A 20,238-nucleotide genomic window follows, 5' to 3' on the forward strand; every position below is an offset into this window, starting at 1 on the left:
GCTCCTCCAGGAATATAGTATTGGTTTTGATTACCTATTTTCCTACTTAGAATTCGTTCCAGAATTCATTGGTGTAAAACATACTTCCTCAGAGTTACATTTTGTACTTTATCTTTTGGGGCTTGCCTTTACTTTAATGTATTCAGGGCACAAAAAAAAAGAGAGAAGAAAGGGTGGATCTTGAGGAGAATAAGCAATGTCTTGGATTACACCTAATTTAGGACTAGCCACTAATATCAACAGCGTCTGCTATGGACCAGAATAACAGGAACAATGCAGAAGACGCTAACGGCCTCTACTTGTGCTCTTTTCCAGTCTTTTAACAGAGATGCTGTGCAGCGATCACAAACACGTTTCGCTCTTATTTTTTTCCTCTTCTTTAACCTCTTTAAGGACTTTGTGTTACCAATAAAAAGAAGTCTCCAAAACCATATAGAAGTATGAGGTGTCTCTGACTTGGTTCCCCCTTTCACCTTGAACCATCTCTCTGGCAATATCTCACTGGCATCTGGTCAACTCCAACTTATGGTGACTCTGTCTGACAGGGTGGAGAAAGCTTTGTGGGTTTCCAAGACTTTAATTCTTCACAAGAGGAGAAGTCCTCATCGTCTCCCTCTGAGCGAGCTGGTGGTTTGGAAATGCTGACCTTGCTGTTAGCAGGCCGACATACAACCAGTGTGCTGTCAGGGCTCCTTTGCCGGTGTATGCCGATCTAGTTTTTCATTTACTCCATGTCCATCTAATCACATATGGCCTTCTGAAAGTGATTTTTCTTCTAAGGCACTGGTACACCCTCACTCAAGTTAAATCATTTCCCTATTTCAACAGAGCACTTCCCTGAAGGACGCATTTCATACACCTTCTTAAATTAAATGTATACGTTCATGCTACCATGCTCTTCCTGTCTCTTATATAATGTTACGATTATTCATGCACATGCAGATGATGCCAAAAAACAAGGACATACTGATCTTAGAGACGTCTGTCTCTCTAGCTCTACGTTAAGTTTCTGGCCTATGAGAGTTATTGAAATTATTGAATGAATGAAGAGAGTTTTATCTATATTTTACTTATTTTTTATTACCTTCAAGTTTCTGTTGGTGGGTTAAGTACCAATATTAAATAAAGTTAAAATTAGAAGGTATTCATTAAACAATGTGTTTTGATTTCGTGAATGATTAATTCACAATATGAAAAATTCTGGGATTTCAACTTTAAATTCATTATGTTGAATTATGAGAAAAAAAGAAAAGGAAAAATAAAAATAAAAAAAGAAACAACATCAAAACCAAAAGAAAAACAAAACCATAGCTAAATATGGTGTTGGCTGCTGCAGTATTCCTATTATTGGAATCACAATTTTCTGAATCAGGTTCTAATCAGTTCACTTTAAGAATGTCCCTAATTTTATCAAAAAGCTCATTTTTATCTTTCAAATGCCTTCATATTGGCACTGAATTTATAAGAACATTAAGGCTTTACTATCACTATAATTAAATCTCCTGGAAAAAGTACCTTCTCATTTTTGTCAATTCCTGATTATACATGGCGATGGCAGAAAGCCTTAGCAAAGATTACAAAAACCCAAGCTCGTGTAATGCACACGAAAATTAGCCTCAGTTCATTATGTCTATCAAAGCTCTCTATTGAAATACATGTTCACAATTGAGCTTCAGCAAATATACCTTAGTGCTTAATGTAAATTCATTCTTATGTATACATAGTACATTTGGATTAGCTTTATATAATATAATCTCTAAAAAGTAATTGAGCCATCAGTTTTGTATCTTCATTGGAATATTGAATTTTTCTGTATTATGCATTGAAGAGTATTAGAAGTAAAATTACTATGATTGCCCCTTATAAAGGTAAGGAATCCATGGAATAAAAGACTTTACTTCATAAAACACGTTCTTATCTAATTATCAACTGAGAAAGATTAGCAGATATCAGCACCTGTCCCTTATCTGGTGGAACAGTTCTGTTCCACTCCTCATGCCATGCCATCCGTGCAATCAGACACTGCGTAACAATTGTGAACCCTACTGTGTTCAGAGTTAGTGACAGAAGCTGTGAAGGTAAAAACAGTAAAAGATACAAACTCTGCCCTATACAGGAAATGCAGTATCACTTGCATAGTATGAGGTTTTACAGATAATAGCCTAAACTAATGTTGGTTTAGTATAATCTGAAAATCATTCTAAAATAGAATGAAATGTCTAATAAAGTCTTACTCTGGAGATCAATATCATGTGGATAATTTCAGGGTACTGAATCATTTCGATGGCTCTCCTAGCCACAGTCTCTGCAATTCTCATCAAATGGCCTTTCCTAGATGGCAGGTGGGGCGGGGGGAGATTGATAAACTTCAGTTGAGAGTGCTTATTCACAGGATTCATTGCGATCACCATCCTGATGCATATAAAACGAGCCCTCTGTGAAGCAGAGAGAGCAACTTCACTACCATTAACAACCAGGAGTTGAGCGGAACCCCTGGATACCAAGATCTCTGAGCTTCCTCCAGCCAGAGGACAGCTGTGGCATCAGAGAAGTGTCAAATGAGCAGCAACAGAACCAGGATCCAGAGCATGAGATGGTGTGGTGGAAGCCCTGGCCCACAGAGCAGATCAAGTGGAGAGCTTGGGAGCAGGAAACTTGAACGTGGTATGGGGTGGAAACTGACTTGGAGTAGCTGGATTTGTGGACCCAAGCTATTGCCAGTGCCTTCAGGTTGAGGGAGGTGCCTCTGGGAACGTAATTCAGTAGCTAAATGCTCTGATTCACAGAGAGACTGTTGAGTGCCTTTGGGATGAGCTTTACACAGACTGGCATGCCCTTGGCACATTTATTAGGAGCCCTTCCAAAGCTTTGTAACATGCGCAGACAGAACAAGTACGCGCATCCTTTGTATTTCTCACCTGCATTGTAACCTGCTCAACCACTTAACAAAGCCTTTAATCATGAACATTGTCTGTGAGTCCCATGACCATTCCAGTGGATTATTGAACTCAGTCGTGGAAAAACATAAAAAATGTTGTGTCTGAAAAAACATTAATACAGCAGGTCATTTGTACATTTTCCCAAATCTAACAGAATATAAAATTCTTTAAGGAATATAAATTTATTTTCCAATTAACAAAGTTTTAAGAATCAATTGTGTACTATATCATTTTAGAAATATGTGATATAATTCTCATTTCTTCAATAGCATAATAGAAAACAAAATGAAAATTGGACTTGAAAACATTGGATTAGTTGAAAACATATAAGTATTTCAACTATATGTATATAATTTATAAGCTCCTATAGTTAAAGTTAAGGTATATACATATAATTATATAAATATATAATTTCATATATGTTTAATTTAAAACATTTTAAAACATTTGGTTGTTTGATTATAGCATAAAATGTATGAGTGAACACATTATAAAAAAGAATTGAAATTGTGTGAGGATGTATGTTAACTGTAATCTGTGTATACTGATGAAAATAATCTTATTCACGAAACCAACACAACATCTCTTCCAGGGCAAAGCTTAGTTTCTTATTTCTCTTGACAGCGTGCAGACCTGGGTTCTTCAAAGCATCACCTCACAGCCCGAGTTGCAGCAAATGTCCACCTCACAGTTACACCCAGGAGGAAGCTTCCACCTCTTGTGTCTGTGAAAAGGATTATTTCAGGAGGGAGTCTGATCCACCCACAATGGCATGCACAAGTAAGGACCCGTGGATCTGTGCTGATGCTGACACTCACCAGTTTAAAGAGAACGCGAGAAGGCCTGTAGTGTCTATTGCCATCTTTATTAGAACGGGCATAATGCTTAATCCAACCAATATAATTTTCACCAAATTTCAATCTCTGAGTAGCACTGAAAAAAATGACTATTCTCTCACTTACTATAAGAAGCAACCAAGTTTCCCAATTTCATATCTAACATCTGATCTTCATATATAGAAGTTTTCCTTATATATTATAATTAATTTGTGCCTTCACAGGCCAATGTATGTATGATTGGCTAGAACCATCTATATCTATGTAGATATGGCTCTTCTAATCGTAAAACCATACAAGTGGCACTTTCATCTTCTCTTTCTAACCTGCCCTGCCCCACTATGCAGCTAAGGTCAATTGAAAAAGAAAACAATTCAAGAACACGGAGAGTTTCTGGTTGGCAAATCAGATTTGAGTCAAATATAAAACAAATGTTTTTAGAAAGGTTTTCAAATAAATTGTCATTTTTCCCATTAGTGTGTTTTCTTACGCACTATTAATATTGTGTTTGCTCGTCATCTCCTTAGAACAGATGGATATTAAATATTTCTGGTTGAAATTCAACATTGGCATTGGGTGAATCCACAAGTACCAAGGCCTTTGGGGAGTTTTGATTTGCTAGCATTCCATCTATTTCTGGGAAGGAAAACAATTATGCAGTTGTTTGTTTGGTGATCATACTTTTAGTGGCTTTTTTAAATAATCACATTGTCTACTATAGAAATTCACATAAAATTAGAAAATGAAAAGCGAACAGAGAGAGCTCCTCCTCCTCCCATCTATATCTTTACATTATTCTGAGCTGCCTCACAGTTTTAGATCTCCCGGGGGAGTTCTGCATCCTCATCCAGGGCAGCGCAGAGTGAGAATAGAACGACTCCATGGCACCCTAAGCTATGTTTCAAGGAGTGCTGGTAGCACAATCAGTAAGAGCTCTCCTGCTAACCTGAAATTAGGGGATTTGAACCTACCTACCAGCTACAGAGAGAAAAGGCTTGATGGTCTGCTCATGTCCAGATCCAGGATAGGAAACCCGGGTTGGTGTGGGGGGGATGTCTACTGTGCCCGCAGGGGGGTCAAGTCCAAATGAACACTAGGCACACAGCAGGTTGTAATTTCAAGGTTGGTTGTGGACAAAGATTTTTAAAAATTTTATCATTCATCTTTAAATAGACAAAATACAAATAAATATATTGGTAAATATTCAATATAGATGGATATTTCTTAATGAAACAATCACAAATTAAAAATATCTGAATTCAGTTAGTTATGTCAGTGAGACATATTTTATGAACTCATCTGATCATTGATATTATCTGTACATTATAAAATATCATTTTATAATACCAATATTTTCTAACAAGACTAATTTTGTTATGGTTTAGGTGAGTACTAAAGCCTCCTCAAATGAGTGAAAGACATTATTAAATGCTTTGGGGGGAATATACATTTGAATATTAGGAGAGAGAAACCATGAGTAAATGTGATGTGTTTGTGCTGCAATGGATATTTTTAAATGTGAAAGATTATTCATTATAAAAATAATTCCCAAATCCTGGGGAGAGGAGAAGGGAGTTAAGATATTAGAGTTATAAATGAAGTAAGGGTAGGAAGTATTGTCTTGAATTATCATTTAAATATCAGTAATTTAAAAATTATTATGTTTTATGTAGTGCACCCATGATATTTCTCAGCATAATTATCAGTCGCCTTTGTGTGACTGGGTCAGGTCCGAGAAAGGGCCTCTGGGTATGGTGCGGTGCATTGTCCACAACACTTTCTATTATTGGCTGAATTCACAGGCAGGATTCCCATGTACGTTTTTCTTCCAAAGTGCACATTTCTAGTTTTGCATTTCAAAAGAACACTAACTTGTGACCATCTCCCCAAAGGATGATGAAGTCTCATGCACACAGGGTCACTGTGAGTCTGAGTCGGCCCCGTGGCTGTGAGTGCATCCATATACAATCTTCCTCAGATGTCCTTTTGTTATGCAAGATTTTGCTTAAATTAAGGGCACTTCATTGGCTCATACACCATTATTAGTGAGACAGCTTATTAGTAAGGCAGTGACATCTCATTACCTTATTTTTTATTAATTTCTAGCTCTACTCAAGAATTTACTTACGTTTGCCTGTCGTCTTTACTTGAGAGGCATGGTTCCCCACTAAGACTTTGGAGCGGTAGCCAGCTAACAAGACTCGTACCATTTTAATACAAAAGTCATAGCAAAAATTCTCATTACATTTTCTTTTTAGCTTTTTTTATTTTAGAAATGGTTCTTTATATTGAAGGATAGGAAATTGAGTGTATGTAAACAGTCATATGTTTTGAATACAAATATATTTCCAGGTGGGTTTATGTTCTCAAAAATGTCAGTTTTTATTTATGGGATGCTGTAATGCAACTAAATTATTTTATACCAGATAGGAGTCTTCTAAGAAGCCCTGGTGATCTAATGGATTACTCACTGGGTTACTAAGTGCAAGGTCAGCAGTTCAAAACCACCTGCGCCTCCACAGGAGGGAGGTGGAACCCACCTGAGGAGTCACAGTTGGACTGTGGCCCAGAGGCCAGTTCTCCTCACTTTCCTGGCTCAGTGGAGTCAGAATGGACGGGATGGCAATGGATCTGGCTTGGTTTTTGAGAGAGCGTTCTTAAAAGTCTTAGATTTCAATCTTCAACCATCATGCGTTAGTAAATTTTGGGTGGAATTTAATATTTATCTCCATATTTAGAATAGATAATATAATTTAGGATAACAGTGTGTAAGGGAACCAGATTTTAACATTGGTAAAGCAGGACACCAGCGGGACACCATTGATAAAACTCACATCCTGGCCAAATAGCCACATGGCAGCTGAAAACGGTATACCCTAGCTTGTCGTGCATTCTTTCCAAAAATCGGGACTTTTTAAAAAATGCCACGGGACGTGGGAAAAATTGTTAAAAGTTGGGACTGTCTTTCCAAAAGCGGGACATCTTGTCACCTTATTTCTACCAAATATTTAATTTATTCTTATGAATCATCCAATTACTACCATATTCCACTCTATTCCCTTTTAAAGGGAACAACTAATCATATACTACTTAGAACTTACTGAAGCTTTAACTTTCTGTGAGAAAGAATTTCAGCTCTATTTAGTATGGATTTCACTCAAAATGTTTGATAGAAATATTCTTTTTTCATAAGCTGATTCTGGATAAAAAATAAATTTTCTTTATTTAATGATATTTCCCATCTACTGATATAGATTATACATTAAAGTGCATAGGAAATATTTTATAAATTTAGAATTATGCTAGTAATGTTTTAAGATATTTTGATTTCTGAGCTGTTTTAAGTTCGGTATTCTACTTTATTTTGGTAGGTAATTGGAGATTTACATTTGTTCAGCTGATATCTCAAGAACTGAATAATTTATTTTTTCTATTATAATGATTTTGAGACTTCTTTTTTCAGTAAATGTTAGATATTCAATTAAGTAGTATTAAAAGCTCACAGGATCATGACATTAAGGTGATGTCAGCAGTAAAATAACATCACAAGTAGATTGTAATGTTGATAGGCTACATAAATGCTAATGCTTTCTTGACATATAAAGGAATATATCAAATTTGATTGTGATTTATCATGTACATGGACAATCTATTTTGAGATGAGTTAAGGGCATCGTTCCTAGTTGCAGTATGTTTAAGGAAGAGTCACAATTGGAAAATAAATCACATTTAACTGACGTGTAATATATCCTTGTGAGAAATATGGGCCTTTCTACTCCTATAAAGAGTTGCTAGTTTGGGAAAGTTACAGGGCCAGTCTACCCTGTCGCTATGAATCGGCATTGACTCAATGGCAGTGAAGTGGGCTTTTTGTTGTTGTTATTTAGTTTTTGGTTAAGTTTTGATAGGATATCCTCACTTATTTAATAAGATAAAGGGGCTAACAGCAATGAGGAAGTAATTGAATCCATTTCCACAGAGATCCACTTGTCATTATTTGGAATACATAACTTTTATCTGAATTATTTCTGTATTAAACTAGTGTTTTAAGATTAATAATTAATTGTTTCTATGAGGCTTGAATACCCTATTATCTCCATAAAACTATAACTAAAGATTATAATTTATAATATACAAACTATAAGTAAAGATTCAAAATTTATTACATTGATAGATCTAAATCCTCCTTACTTTAACAATTGATTGCAATTTTTTTTCCTTCTCTCTTTTTTTTTTAATTCCCTTCAGACCAGGGATTAGTGTGTGTGGGGCAGGGGGAGGGGGATGGATGCTGAATTATATCTTCTTCTTAAAACTTGTTTTTTTCACTTTACTTTGCAAACCAGGACCCCCCTCTGCTCCGCGGAATGCCATCTCAAATGTTAATGAAACTAGTGTCTTTCTGGAATGGATTTCTCCTGCTGACACTGGTGGAAGGAAAGATGTGTCATATTATATTGCATGCAAGAAGTGCAACTCCTATGCGGGTGTGTGTGAGGAGTGTGGTGGTCATGTAAGGTACCTCCCCCGGCAAATCGGCCTGAAAAACACCTCTGTCATGATGGTGGACCTGCTCGCTCATACAAATTATACCTTTGAGATTGAGGCAGTCAATGGAGTATCCGACTTGAACCCAGGAATCCGGCAGTATGTCTCTGTAAATGTAACCACAAATCAAGCAGGTAAGTGTGATATCCAAATCAATTAGGCATCTTAGGACTAGCCTCTTTCTGTAGATGAGGGTAAATTTAAGTAGGTACTATAAGGATACGCCCCATAAATCGTAAACTCAGAACAATGTTTATTTTTGTTTGTTTTGTTTTTCAATTTAAACCAGTAAATGCAAAGAATTTCTTAGCAGGTGCATTCACACACACACACACACACACACACACACACACACACATACACTCTAATTGATTTTTTTTCTTTCGAATATATATTTTTTCTATCAAATGTATATTTCTGGCTCCAACTTATTTGTAGCGAATCTGCTTATCTCATAATTTTCTGAAACAAACATATTATACCTTATATGAACCTTTACTCTATTTTTTATTCATGTTCCCTTTTAGATTTTTTCATTAATTTAGCATGTAATAAGACAGGTTGTATTTGTTTGATTCACCAATTAATGTACTATTTTATAATTTTTCCAGTATTATGATAGCATGTGATTTTTCATTGGTAATCCAATTTATCAAAATAAGAATGATTATAAACCTCTGTAGTAGAACTAGTTGACAGCACATTTCTATTCTATGTGGCGATCTTCGAATCATTAGGGAAGACTTGGTTTGCACAAGTGGAGAAAACGGCTTGCATTAGACCACCAGCTTACGGCAGGGCTGTGAACTCCACCCAAGGATGCCATGACGGAAACACTTGGTGTTAATATTTTACACCAAGAAATCCTTATCTAGAAAAATTGTACTTCATCCTAAATGGGGGGCATTGAAATAGATTTGCTATTCATGTCTTTGTTTAAGTGAGTCTTGTTAAAGCCACAAATCCTTTATTTTCTCTCATATCTTTTCTTTAACAGTACAGAAGGCTTTTTTGTAGACACAACAACAATTAAGGAAAATTAATGCATCAATTAGCAACTGGACCAACAATTCACCATTCAAAACTTATGATTAATTCATATTATATATATATATATAATTTTTTTTCAAACAGCACTCTGGTAGAAGTTTAAAGAAGAGAGCATTATGCTTTACAGGAAAGGGGAAAAAGAAACGTCATAGTCTTATAAGCCCTGGCTGCCACTCTCAGACTAAAGCTTAGACTGCTTATTAGGTACTGAAACATCTTCCATATTGTTTCAGCATTCTCATTATTTCCATTCTGGTCTTCCTGTTTCCATTAATGTAGCTTCACTACCACCAATCCTTGAGTTTCTCATCTTTGCTTAGACTCTAAAGTTCAGAGTAAGTGTTGTTTAGTTGATCTTCTATAGATTTTTAAAATTTTACATTAGACCTGACCCACAAGTGATATTTATATTTTAAGTCAATTTGTTATTTAGTTAAAAGGCAATTTGTGGACATGGTTTCAGTTTAAAGTTTAAGAGACTCTCAGGCGGTTGCTTCATGGATTCCTCTAGTCTTCTCCTGGCTAGTAATCTGGCTCCCTTCCCCCAAACCCCAACAGTTTTTTTATACTGTAATTGTCTTCTCTTTTATCCAAGATCATCTGTAGCACACCTGGTCAGAGCATCTGTTATGGTAGCCAGGCCAGTTACTTCACTGGCATTAGCATAGATTGTGAAGGTGCTGAATGGTTGTCTTCAACCAGAAGACTGATATTAATCATTAGATAAAATGATTAATTAGAATTATTTGATATGATCCCTAAACCATATAACTAGCTCTTGAGCATAAGTAAATGTATGGAGTTGAATTCAGTTTTTGTTGTCGTTGTATTCTTTTCTTATTTCTCCCTTTTAGTTAGAAGGAATTATAATAAACAACCCTGGAAATTGAGTATGTGATCTATTCAATGAGTCACTCTGAATGTTCTATAATTTTTTATTCATTTGAATATGTGTCTCCAAGGATTTCTTTTTATTCCTTAAGATAAAATAAGGTATGCATGTATGTGATGTTTTAAATGAGTGCTTTCTATTTCTAGTTATTTCTAGTCCTTTCTATATGAACCCCGTGCCCGCAGCAATACTGCAGGCAATACAAGCAAAAGTAGATTTTACATTCATATCTTAAGTTTCACAGATGGTCAGTAATGTGGTATGTGATCTGGATTCTGCCATCTGCTTTCAGGATGCTCTTCTAGTCTTCGTATGCAGCACCCTCCAGGACCACTGGGTTCTACAGAGGATCCTTGCAATAGCATTGTGAGCATCTTCAGTAATCAGATTGTACTCCTGTGGAGGAGCACTCTAGCTTCCAAAGTCTTAATTTATTTAAAAGATATTTTCTGATGTATTAGGTGTAGTTGATGACTGTTCAGTGTTTTATTGGTTTACATAGTAAATATTTATTCTAGTTGTATTTGACTTTTTGCACTGTTTATACTTCAAAGTGTGTTTCTTGAACCTCAAGTACCAAGAGGCAAGAAATGTTCATTTCCATCTAACTGGTCAAGATGGGGTTACCAGTTAAAGCAAACATTCACATTCAGATTTGATTCTTTGTTGACTTCCAGTTGCTACTTTTCTGGAGAATCTTCATAAGTCTACTAACAGTATCAAAATAAGGATATTTTTCTTTCAGAATATTTTATTGTAAACAAATTAAATCTCAGTTTCCACAAAAATAGCTACTTTCCAGTAACTCTCATTAAACCTTTAGCTATAATACCAGTAATTTTGAATATTTTTCAAGTATCAAGCTCATGGGGAGTGGGTTATTATAATTGGATTTGATGTCTGAATATTTCCATCTTCATAAATATACTAAACTGAAGAAAGCCGTTGGCACCATATGAGACTTTTATTAAAACTCCTTTCAGCAGATTTGCGTTTGAGTGTCGAATAGCTCCGAGGATTGTTATCAAAAGCAGTTTGGTTTTTATTTGCAATTGGGCTTAATTATTGTTGTGGAGTTTATTGGGCGATTTAACTTTGTTTTTGTAAAAACAACCCATGAATGAAAATGTCCAGATTGAAAAAAAGATATAAAAAGTGCAAGACAAATAGTTATTTGTCCGTGATGAAAAATTTTGCATTGAACTGGGAACTGAATTTTGTTAGCTGATCAGGCTATAAAAGCAAATAATGATTTCCTGCTGAGGGCAGTGATTAAATGATTAATGTATGAATGGTTCTACAACATTTAAAACATTTTCCCCATCATTATTTATTATGGAGGCTAGCATTTTGCTTTCATATGAATCTGTCTGAATTCAAATGATTCTTTTTCTTGTGTGAGTCAAATCATATAAAGATTTTTAGGGAAAGCTAAATTCCTTAATTGTTTGTGGAGCTTATACTATTAAAATTAGCCAAATAATATTTAGGGAAACTTTCTTTGAGTATTGTCGTGGTCAAGGAAAATGAGCATACTATGCTGGTTCAATGACAGGGGGAAAGTACACGAACATAAAGGAATGTTGGCTGTAGTAAAGAGAAAAATAGGAAATAAATATGTGAATGTGTGTATTGTGTAAATAGCCCTCAACAAATAATCAAATTGAAAAATGATAAAGATGGTAAGTGATAAAGTTCACATAACCAAACTCTTAAACTTAGAAAAGGGAAGAAAAAAAACACAACTATTTGAGTTCCTTGACTTTCCTAGTGAATTCGTATAGTTTTCTTATACAAAACAGTCTTTAAAAATTTTCATGCCAGCATTTTTCCTTTTGATTTATTCTTTCAAAGGATAGAAGCTATCCTCACAAATGGATAGATAAGGCTACTATTGTTCCGTGCCAGTATGTCACACCCCATGTATCACAGACTTACAAACAGCAGCAGGAAGCACTGCGATGTCCATCTCCGTCCGCACTCTGATTCCCGAGTCCGAGTCCTGGTGGCAGCTGCAGTGCCATCGCCTCTCACTGAGGGTCCTCTTCTTTTACACTGACCCTCTACTTTCTGATGCAGAAGGACCTTCTCATGGCTAGTCCTTCATGATAACATGGCCAAGTACATAATTCAGACGTGCACCATCCTCCTTTCAGAGGAAAGTTCTGAATGTACTTCCAGGACAGATTGTTTTTCTGGTAGGCTCTATCTACATACATATGAGTGATCTAATTATACAGCATTTCAAAAATTATGATAATAGCAAAATAAAACTACTTTGATAAAATCTGACTACCACAATCACCTTGTTGAAACATTTCCGTTGGTTTTCCATCAATTCACGGAGCCTTGCTTTTGGGCTATTGCTTTCAATGTAGCTCTAACGTCTTCCTTTAGTGCCTTTGATATTTCTCATGAAATGGTAGGATGTCAACTAGTTCTTTTTGGTACAGTGACTCTGCATCCTTTCCATCTTATTTTGATGTTTTCTGCACCATTCAATATTTTTCCCAGAGTACCTTTCGACATTGCAACTCCAGGCTTCAATTTTTTCTTGAGATTTTTTTAGTGTCACGTTTGCTGAGTGTGTTCTTCTGTTTGGTTTTCTAACTCTAGGTGTTTGCACTTCATTATAATACTTTATCATCTCAAGCTACCCTTTGAAATGTTCTGCTCATCTCTTTGATTTCATCATTTCTTCCACTGACCTTAGGGGATCTATGACTAAGAGAAAGTTTCAGGGTCTCTTCGGATATACACTTTGATCTTTTGATTACTTACTGTCTTTTTAATGACCTTTTGCTCGTTGTAATGTATGATGTTCTTGGTGTCATCCCATAGTTCATCAGGATGTCTGTCATTAGTGTTCTATTCAGCGAATCTGTTTCTTGAGATATTCTCGGAATTCAGACGGGAGACAGTCAAGGTCGTATTTTAGCTTTTGTGGACGTGTTTTCATTTCCTTCAGCTTTCTCCTGGACTTACATTTGAGCAATGTGTGGTGCGGGGCAAAGGAGGGCGCCCAACAAATCATCACTGGTCTGGTAGACACAATTGTACGGTGATAATAAGTAAAGATTATAGTGAAGTTATAGAGAGCATGAGAGATAGAAAACAGATTGAAGTAATGGAGTCAGACACAACTCATGATAGCGTGCTCACCTCAGCCTCCCTTGGTGGACCTGTGGGGGGAGCCCGGGCGCGAGAGCAAGAGAGCCCCAAATTTTATTGCTGACCAAAGTTTCTCTCTGTTAGGAGGGCGTGATTACAGGTAATCAAACGTCACAGAAAAGGCAGTACAATAGGCAGACACATCATAGGAAGGGGATGTATGATAGGCATAAGCGCAACAGGAAGGGGATGAGCTAGGAGTGTGCACGTAGGAATGGGAGGGAGTAGAGGTATACATGTGACAAGATGGGCGGAACCTAAATTCATGATGGCGGCCTAAGCTTGGACACCCTTGGGTGGGTTTGACCTCTCTGGCGTCTCCTACAAGGAAAGTCAACTGCTATTCTTATCAGAAGGGAGTGGGCCCTACTTGTTGTGGGATTGACAGTGGTGACTGCTTGGTCCAGATGGCTGATAGCTCTTAGGAAGAATAACCCCTGATCTATTCCTGATGACCTCCAAGTGTATAGTCATTCGCAAGCAGCTAAGTTTGGCAAATATTTGGGGGAGACAACTTGGGAGAAATTTTTCTGTTTCCCACAGTGTGGTTTATTGCACTGTCAATTCCGGTCTCATTTTGAAGAGGCTCATGATGTTTAGCCTCGTCATCATCTCTTCCCACAGATCTAGTCAATTGGATTCCCGTCTATTCCCTTTGGAGAAATTTATGTGTATAGTCACTTTTTGTGTTCTTGAAAAAAGGTATTTTCTCAGAATAAATATTTGGTATTGCAAAAATCTACCATGCAATCTCCAGGTTCATTTCTATCACCAAGTCCATATTTCCTTACGACTCTCCCTTCCTCTTTGTTTCCAAGTTTTTCATTCCAATTGCCAATAATTATCAATCCATCTTGAGTGATTGCATACTCGATCAATTTCAGACTGTCGTTGTTGGTAGTATTCTTCAATTTCTTCTGTACCAGTTTTACTTTTTGAGTAATAGGTATATATTGAATTTCCTTGAAAGTGGCTAGATATAATCCTTTCATTGATAGCATGTACTTAAAAGATAGGTCTTGGAAAATCTTCTTTGACAATAATTCCAGAGCCATTTCCTTTGTTTGTGTCATTCCGAGAATAGTCATTTCTTCTTCTGATTCGAAATGGTCAAAAGCTGTCCCCTTGAGTTCTCTGACACCTAGGGTAGCTGTATTTGTTCCATTTCATTTTGACGACTTCCAGTTTTACTAAATTCATTTCAAGTTCCGATTGCTAGTAGATTTTTTGGCAGCGCTTTTGTCGTGCTGAGCGTGCTGCCTCAGTAAATGCAGGTCTGAGCGTTTTGTTCCCATTGGTTTTACTCCATCCACATCTTCTAAAGAAAGGCAGCTCATTCTTAGTCATATTTTGCATTCTTTCCAGCCTGAAAGGCTCATGTTTAAGCACTATCTAAGACAATTGATCTGCTTCTCTTTGTAGGCCTTCAGTTATCTGACAATGGTTCTGTCCATTCATAATGTTTTGGTGGCTAATTCCCCTGACATGGGCAGCGTATCGTTCATAGTCTATTCTTAGTCTGGGAGCTCTGCTGATGTCGGGTCACTTTGGGAGACCCTGCGGGTATTTGAGATTTCAGTGACATCACCTTCAGCGTACAGCAACCCGAAAGCCACCACAGTGTGACAGACTGACAGGTGAGCGGTGTTTACCTCCCACATTGTTTCAAAACATTATGCATTGGTCAGTATTTTAGCCAGAGAATCCTTTACTATTGTAACTCAAGGCAACATGAACGTTGCTTGAGATTGCTCATGCGTGTCTTTCAGTTTGGGTTTTGGAGCTCTTGCCCTGTGCCTGTTCCATCAGGTTTGCTCTATGTTGTCTTCTTGACAGCCCGCTTCCATCGTGGTCAGCTACTGTGCTCCACTGTTTCTTCTATTCACTTAGGGATCCTTGTGCCAGCCATTTCAGTATTTTCTCTCTTTTTCTGTTTCATGATCTCTGATTTTCTTTACCTATGGTGTCCTTGATGCCATCTCAAACTCTATCCAGTCCTTGACCACTAGCCTTCAACGTATTACATATATTTTTGGAATGGCCTAAGTTCAAATGAGATAGACCAAAAATCACGTTGTGACCTTATACACTGTTTTAACTTTTCTTCACCTTTAAATTGAACTGCAAGAAAGAAATGATCTGTCATATGGTCAGCCTCTACCTTTGTGATATTGGGCTTCTTCATGATTTTTCCCACAGATGTAATCAGTTTGATTTCTATGTATTCCACTTTGTGAAGTCCTGCTGTAGAGTCACTTTATAATGTTTAAAAATAATTTCCAATGATTAAGTTATTAGTCTTGTAAAATTCTCGTATGCGATTTTTGAGTCATTTGTATAGTCAAGGGCATATTGTCCAACAATGGAATCTTCTTATTGATTCTGACATTCCCATTCTAATCATCAGTGACTATTAATGTATCTTGATTACATTTTGATAAATTACAGATTGTAGAAGTCGGTAAAAAAATCTTAATTTTTTTCATCTTTCGCCTTAGTGGTTGATACAAAAATGACCAACAGGCAAGTAGTTAGTTAGATATGTGTGTAGATAGAAGATAGACACATTTCTTTTTATGAAAGTAAAGCATTACATTTGCTTTTAAAATTTTTTATTTTTCCCACAAAATAGCATGCATTTACTATATATTTGAACTGTATTTAAAGTTTTATTTTAATGTACTTTTTATTTAGGCATACTATATTAAGAACTAATGTTTAAGGCTATTTAATTATTCACACTTAAATGAAAAACAAGTTAATTCTTATCAGAGAACCACAATTATTAAAACTAAAATATTAAAAGATATAAAATTCAAATATTGGCTGAAATAATTGTGATTTCACTTTCCTTGCATGAGTCATATATATACATATATATATGTGTATAATTTTCTCTCATGGGCTAGCTTGACATGACATAAATTGTGAAGTACAGCAAACTTGCTTTTTACTGTGGAGGCAACACAGCATGTTCCAGACTTCCAGAAATATCACTAACAAAAGTGGTCCATCTCTCATGAGGGTTTTAGTTTTATTTTATTCTTGAAAAAAAAATGTCTGTGAAACATGATGATCTCTCTTCATCAGATGCATTCAGTTGGTACCATCCATCTACTTGATTTCCATGACAACATAAGAGAAGATGACACAGGCTAAGATGAATTGACACGATGGCTGCATCTGTGGGTTCACGCATAAGAACAATTGTGAAGATGGTACAGGACTGGCCATTATTTTATTCTATCACATACAGGCTTGCTATGAGTTTAAATTGACTCCATAGTTTTTAATAGCAACAAAATCTGTTGATTTATTTCAGTGAAGAAAAAAAACCACCCCACAGTAACTCTATTTGTAGTCAACTATAAGTCAAATATCTTAGTATTTAACAAAATTAATTTGTTTTTTACAAAGACCAAACAGAAATATAAATCTGTATGCATTACTAATTTCCAGTCTTCCATTTCACGCATTTTTTGGTGATAACAGCAATCATTTTCCAAATACCTCCTCTCCCCAAGATACAGTCAGGATTTGCAATTACTCTCTTTGGTAGGATTCAGGAGTTCAGATATCTGTTAGTGACCATTAGTACAGTTTTACTACTTACCTGTGATGGGCTAGGAGACAAGGTCATATTTTTCCAGATGAGGAGTAAATATTCCAAGTGCACATGGGGTCTCTGGTAAAAACACAAAGGATGAAACAGAGGTATTGCCTTTTCAACTCTTTTTCAGGCTATATCCCATTCGTCGTAGCTCCTGCTCTAACTGATATTTCTTAGTGGAATTCTGCATCCACAGGGACGATCGTTAGCTCAGGGCAGAGCTCGATAATCTATGAAAAGGCTGACCATTTAGAGTATTGAGAAACGACTAAAGACATATTTCACAAAAACTCGAGGGAAGATGTGAAGTGTTAGCTTATAGAATTATCTTTTTTATAACACTGGAAGAATTAAATTGATTCAGGTATCAGAAATGGCTAAAACACATGACTGATGAGGTGCAAAAAATAGATTTATAAATATCACAACTTGATTATAATTATACAAATTTTATTATTTTGGTCTCAGCATGCCAAAATTTTAATATTTGGGAGTTTTAAAAGCTTGTTTAAAAAGTCTATTATCTTTCTATCATTTTCCATGAACTTTCTGAAGACCCTTGTATGTGTTCTACGTTTACGCATTCAAATCATACTACCTACTATGATATCTATATCCACATTCTTTCTGGTGTCGAAGTGCCATTATATGTCTTTTTTTTCCCCTCCAGAAACTTAAAGATGTAAATTTCAAGAGAAGCTTCAACTTCTGTATCCTTAATCTATATATAAAAAATAAGAGTAATGGAGACATTTTAAAAATCTGGGTACTATTCTCATCCTGGATTTTTTGTGATACAGAAAGTCATGATATAGAAAAGGATTTCTGTTCCTTTTCTAAAAACTTAATTACCGATGTTTGAATGGGTCAGAAAAAAATAAATCAAACATAAAAATCCTATTTCAGTAAGTCATAGATTTGCTTCTACATAAAAAAGAATTTAAGCTAGCAGAGTCTATTTTGTACCTGACATCTTTTGGTCTAGTTTGGGCTCAACTAATTTAGAAGCATTTAGCATCAGTTCCAGCTGTCTTGAATAGCATGTTATAGGCAGAATCTCTGATCATGTATGTATAACAGAATTAATTAAATGATTCTACCTCCTATATCAGGAATACATAAAATGTATTTTCTATCATATTTTCACATCATTACACATTTAGATTATGAAATGTTGCAGTCTCATGTTCTAGGAAATCCCTATAATATTAACAAAGTAATTGACTCCAAAATTACTGGTATCTTCAGTGAAATGGAATAATTATGCTTGGGCAATTTCCTTCTCCAGGGACTGGCTTCTCCCTGCAATATGTCCAGATTATGTAAGACAATGCCTTGCCATTCTTGCCTTTAAGGAAATCTCTGGCTTTACATCTTCTACTGCAGAGCTGTTTGACCTTTTAGGCATCCGTGTAACTATCAATATTTTCTCCAACATCAAAATTCAGATGCATTGATTCCTCTATGGTCCCCCTTATTCTATGTCCAACTTTCACAAGCATATGATATGATTGATGGTTTGGGTCAGGAATACCTTCGTCCTCAAAGGAACCTCTGTGCTCATCAGCACTCCAAAAGAGTTCTTGTGTAGCAGATCTACCTCATGCTAGATATCGTTTGATCTCATAATGGCTGCTCCCACGAGCATTGATTGGGGATCTACGTAGGATAAAATTCTTGATAACTTCAACCTGTTCTCCCATTAACATGATGTTCACTTTAGTCCAGTTGTGAGAATTTTGTCTTCTGAACCTTAAGTTGTAATCCATCCTGAAGGATCCAAGCCGGGGTTTTCATCAGCAAGTGCTTCCTGTCTTCCCCTTTCAGGATGGAAGGTCGTGTCATTTGTACACCACAGATTTGTTGATAAGCCTTTCTCCAATCCTCATGCTGCATGCTTCTTCATATAATCCAGCTGCTTGATGTTTTCCTCAGCATCTAGATCCAGTAAGTAGGGTGAGATGATACAACCCTGACTCACACCTTTCCTGCCTTTAAGTTAGGGTAGTCCCGTGTTCTGTTTGCACAAATGCATCTTGATCCATGTACAAGTTCTGAATGAGAACGATGAAGTGCTCAGGAGCTTCCATTCTTCTCAACACTATCCACAGTTTGTTATGGCCCAGACAGTCAAATGCTTTTGCAGAGTCAATGAAACACAAGAAAACACATTTTTTATATTCTCTGCTCTAAAACAAGATTTTTCGGACATCAACGACGTTGAGCCTGTTCTGCACCCACTTTTGAGGCTTCCCTGAACTTCTGACAGTTCCCTGTCAATGTGCTTTTGCAGCCATTGTTTGATGACTTGAAGTAAAAATTTACTTTTTGCATGATATCAATGATTTTCATTCTATAGTTCGGCCATTTTCAAATCACCTTTCTATGGAATGGGCACAACGATGGCTCTCTTTGTCACTTGGCCTAGTAGCTGTGTTCCATATTTCCTGACAGATGCAAGTGAATGGTTCCAGTGCTTCTTCAAATTTCTGAAATATTTCAATGGGTAGCCCATCAGTTCCTGGAGTTTGTCCATCAGTTTGTCATGCTATGATGACTTGTCTGTTGCTGTGATTCTGGAAGCTATGTCGCTGGTATTTCAAATTTCAGCAGGGTCACCCAAAGTGTACAGGTTTCAAGGGGGTTTCCAGACTAAGAACAAACAGTGAAGAAGGTTTCAGCTCCCCACTTTGGGGGAAGCTGCTGAAAACCTTATGTATTGATTAGTATCAGCCAGAAATTGACACAAGATTCTGAAGAGGACACAAAACAATTAATATTGTTTATGTCAAATAAATCTTGCCTGAAGACAGAGAATTCCAGAACGTATGTACTTGTGCTTTATTGGCTATGCAAAGCCATTCGATGTGTGGACAATAGGGAACTATGAATAGCCCTGAGAAGAATTCGTTTTCGGAAACAACTCTGCACATGGATCAAGAGGCATCTGTGTGAACACACCAAATGAATCCTGAATGGTTTGAAAACAAGTAAGGTGTATGTGTTACAGGGATGTGTAGATCAGGTGATGAAAGAGTTTATATGCATATTCAGTCCGATACAACAGAATGGAACTTTCCATATAGTTTTCCCTGATTATCAATCTTTACAGAAAGAATCTAACTGGGCTCCCAACCACTAGGTACGCAGCTTAGGAAACTCAGGGGGGTAGTTTGAGCCTGTCCTGTGGGG

At 36.5% G+C, this 20,238-nt stretch overlaps 1 protein-coding gene across 9 annotated transcripts in view; it reads left to right on the forward strand.

Moving 5' to 3' along the window:
• The window catches only part of EPHA5 (EPH receptor A5), a 378,384-nt gene that overhangs the window by 176,316 nt on the left and 181,830 nt on the right, over window positions 1-20,238 (forward strand). For 5 of the 9 annotated variants that reach the window (XM_075544946.1, XM_075544949.1, XM_075544947.1 and 2 more), the window contains 2 exons: window positions 3,564-3,719; window positions 8,122-8,457. The exons of 3 other annotated variants lie outside the window; for them this stretch is intronic. In XM_075544946.1, coding sequence (XP_075401061.1) covers window positions 3,564-3,719; window positions 8,122-8,457 — 492 coding nt within the window. The remainder of the gene's footprint in view (window positions 1-3,563; window positions 3,720-8,121; window positions 8,458-20,238) is intronic. One more of the 9 variants, XM_075544952.1, reaches the window with a different exon arrangement.

Source organism: Tenrec ecaudatus, chromosome 3 (assembly GCF_050624435.1).
Source record: "Tenrec ecaudatus isolate mTenEca1 chromosome 3, mTenEca1.hap1, whole genome shotgun sequence".
Lineage (NCBI taxonomy): Eukaryota > Metazoa > Chordata > Mammalia > Afrosoricida > Tenrecidae > Tenrec > Tenrec ecaudatus.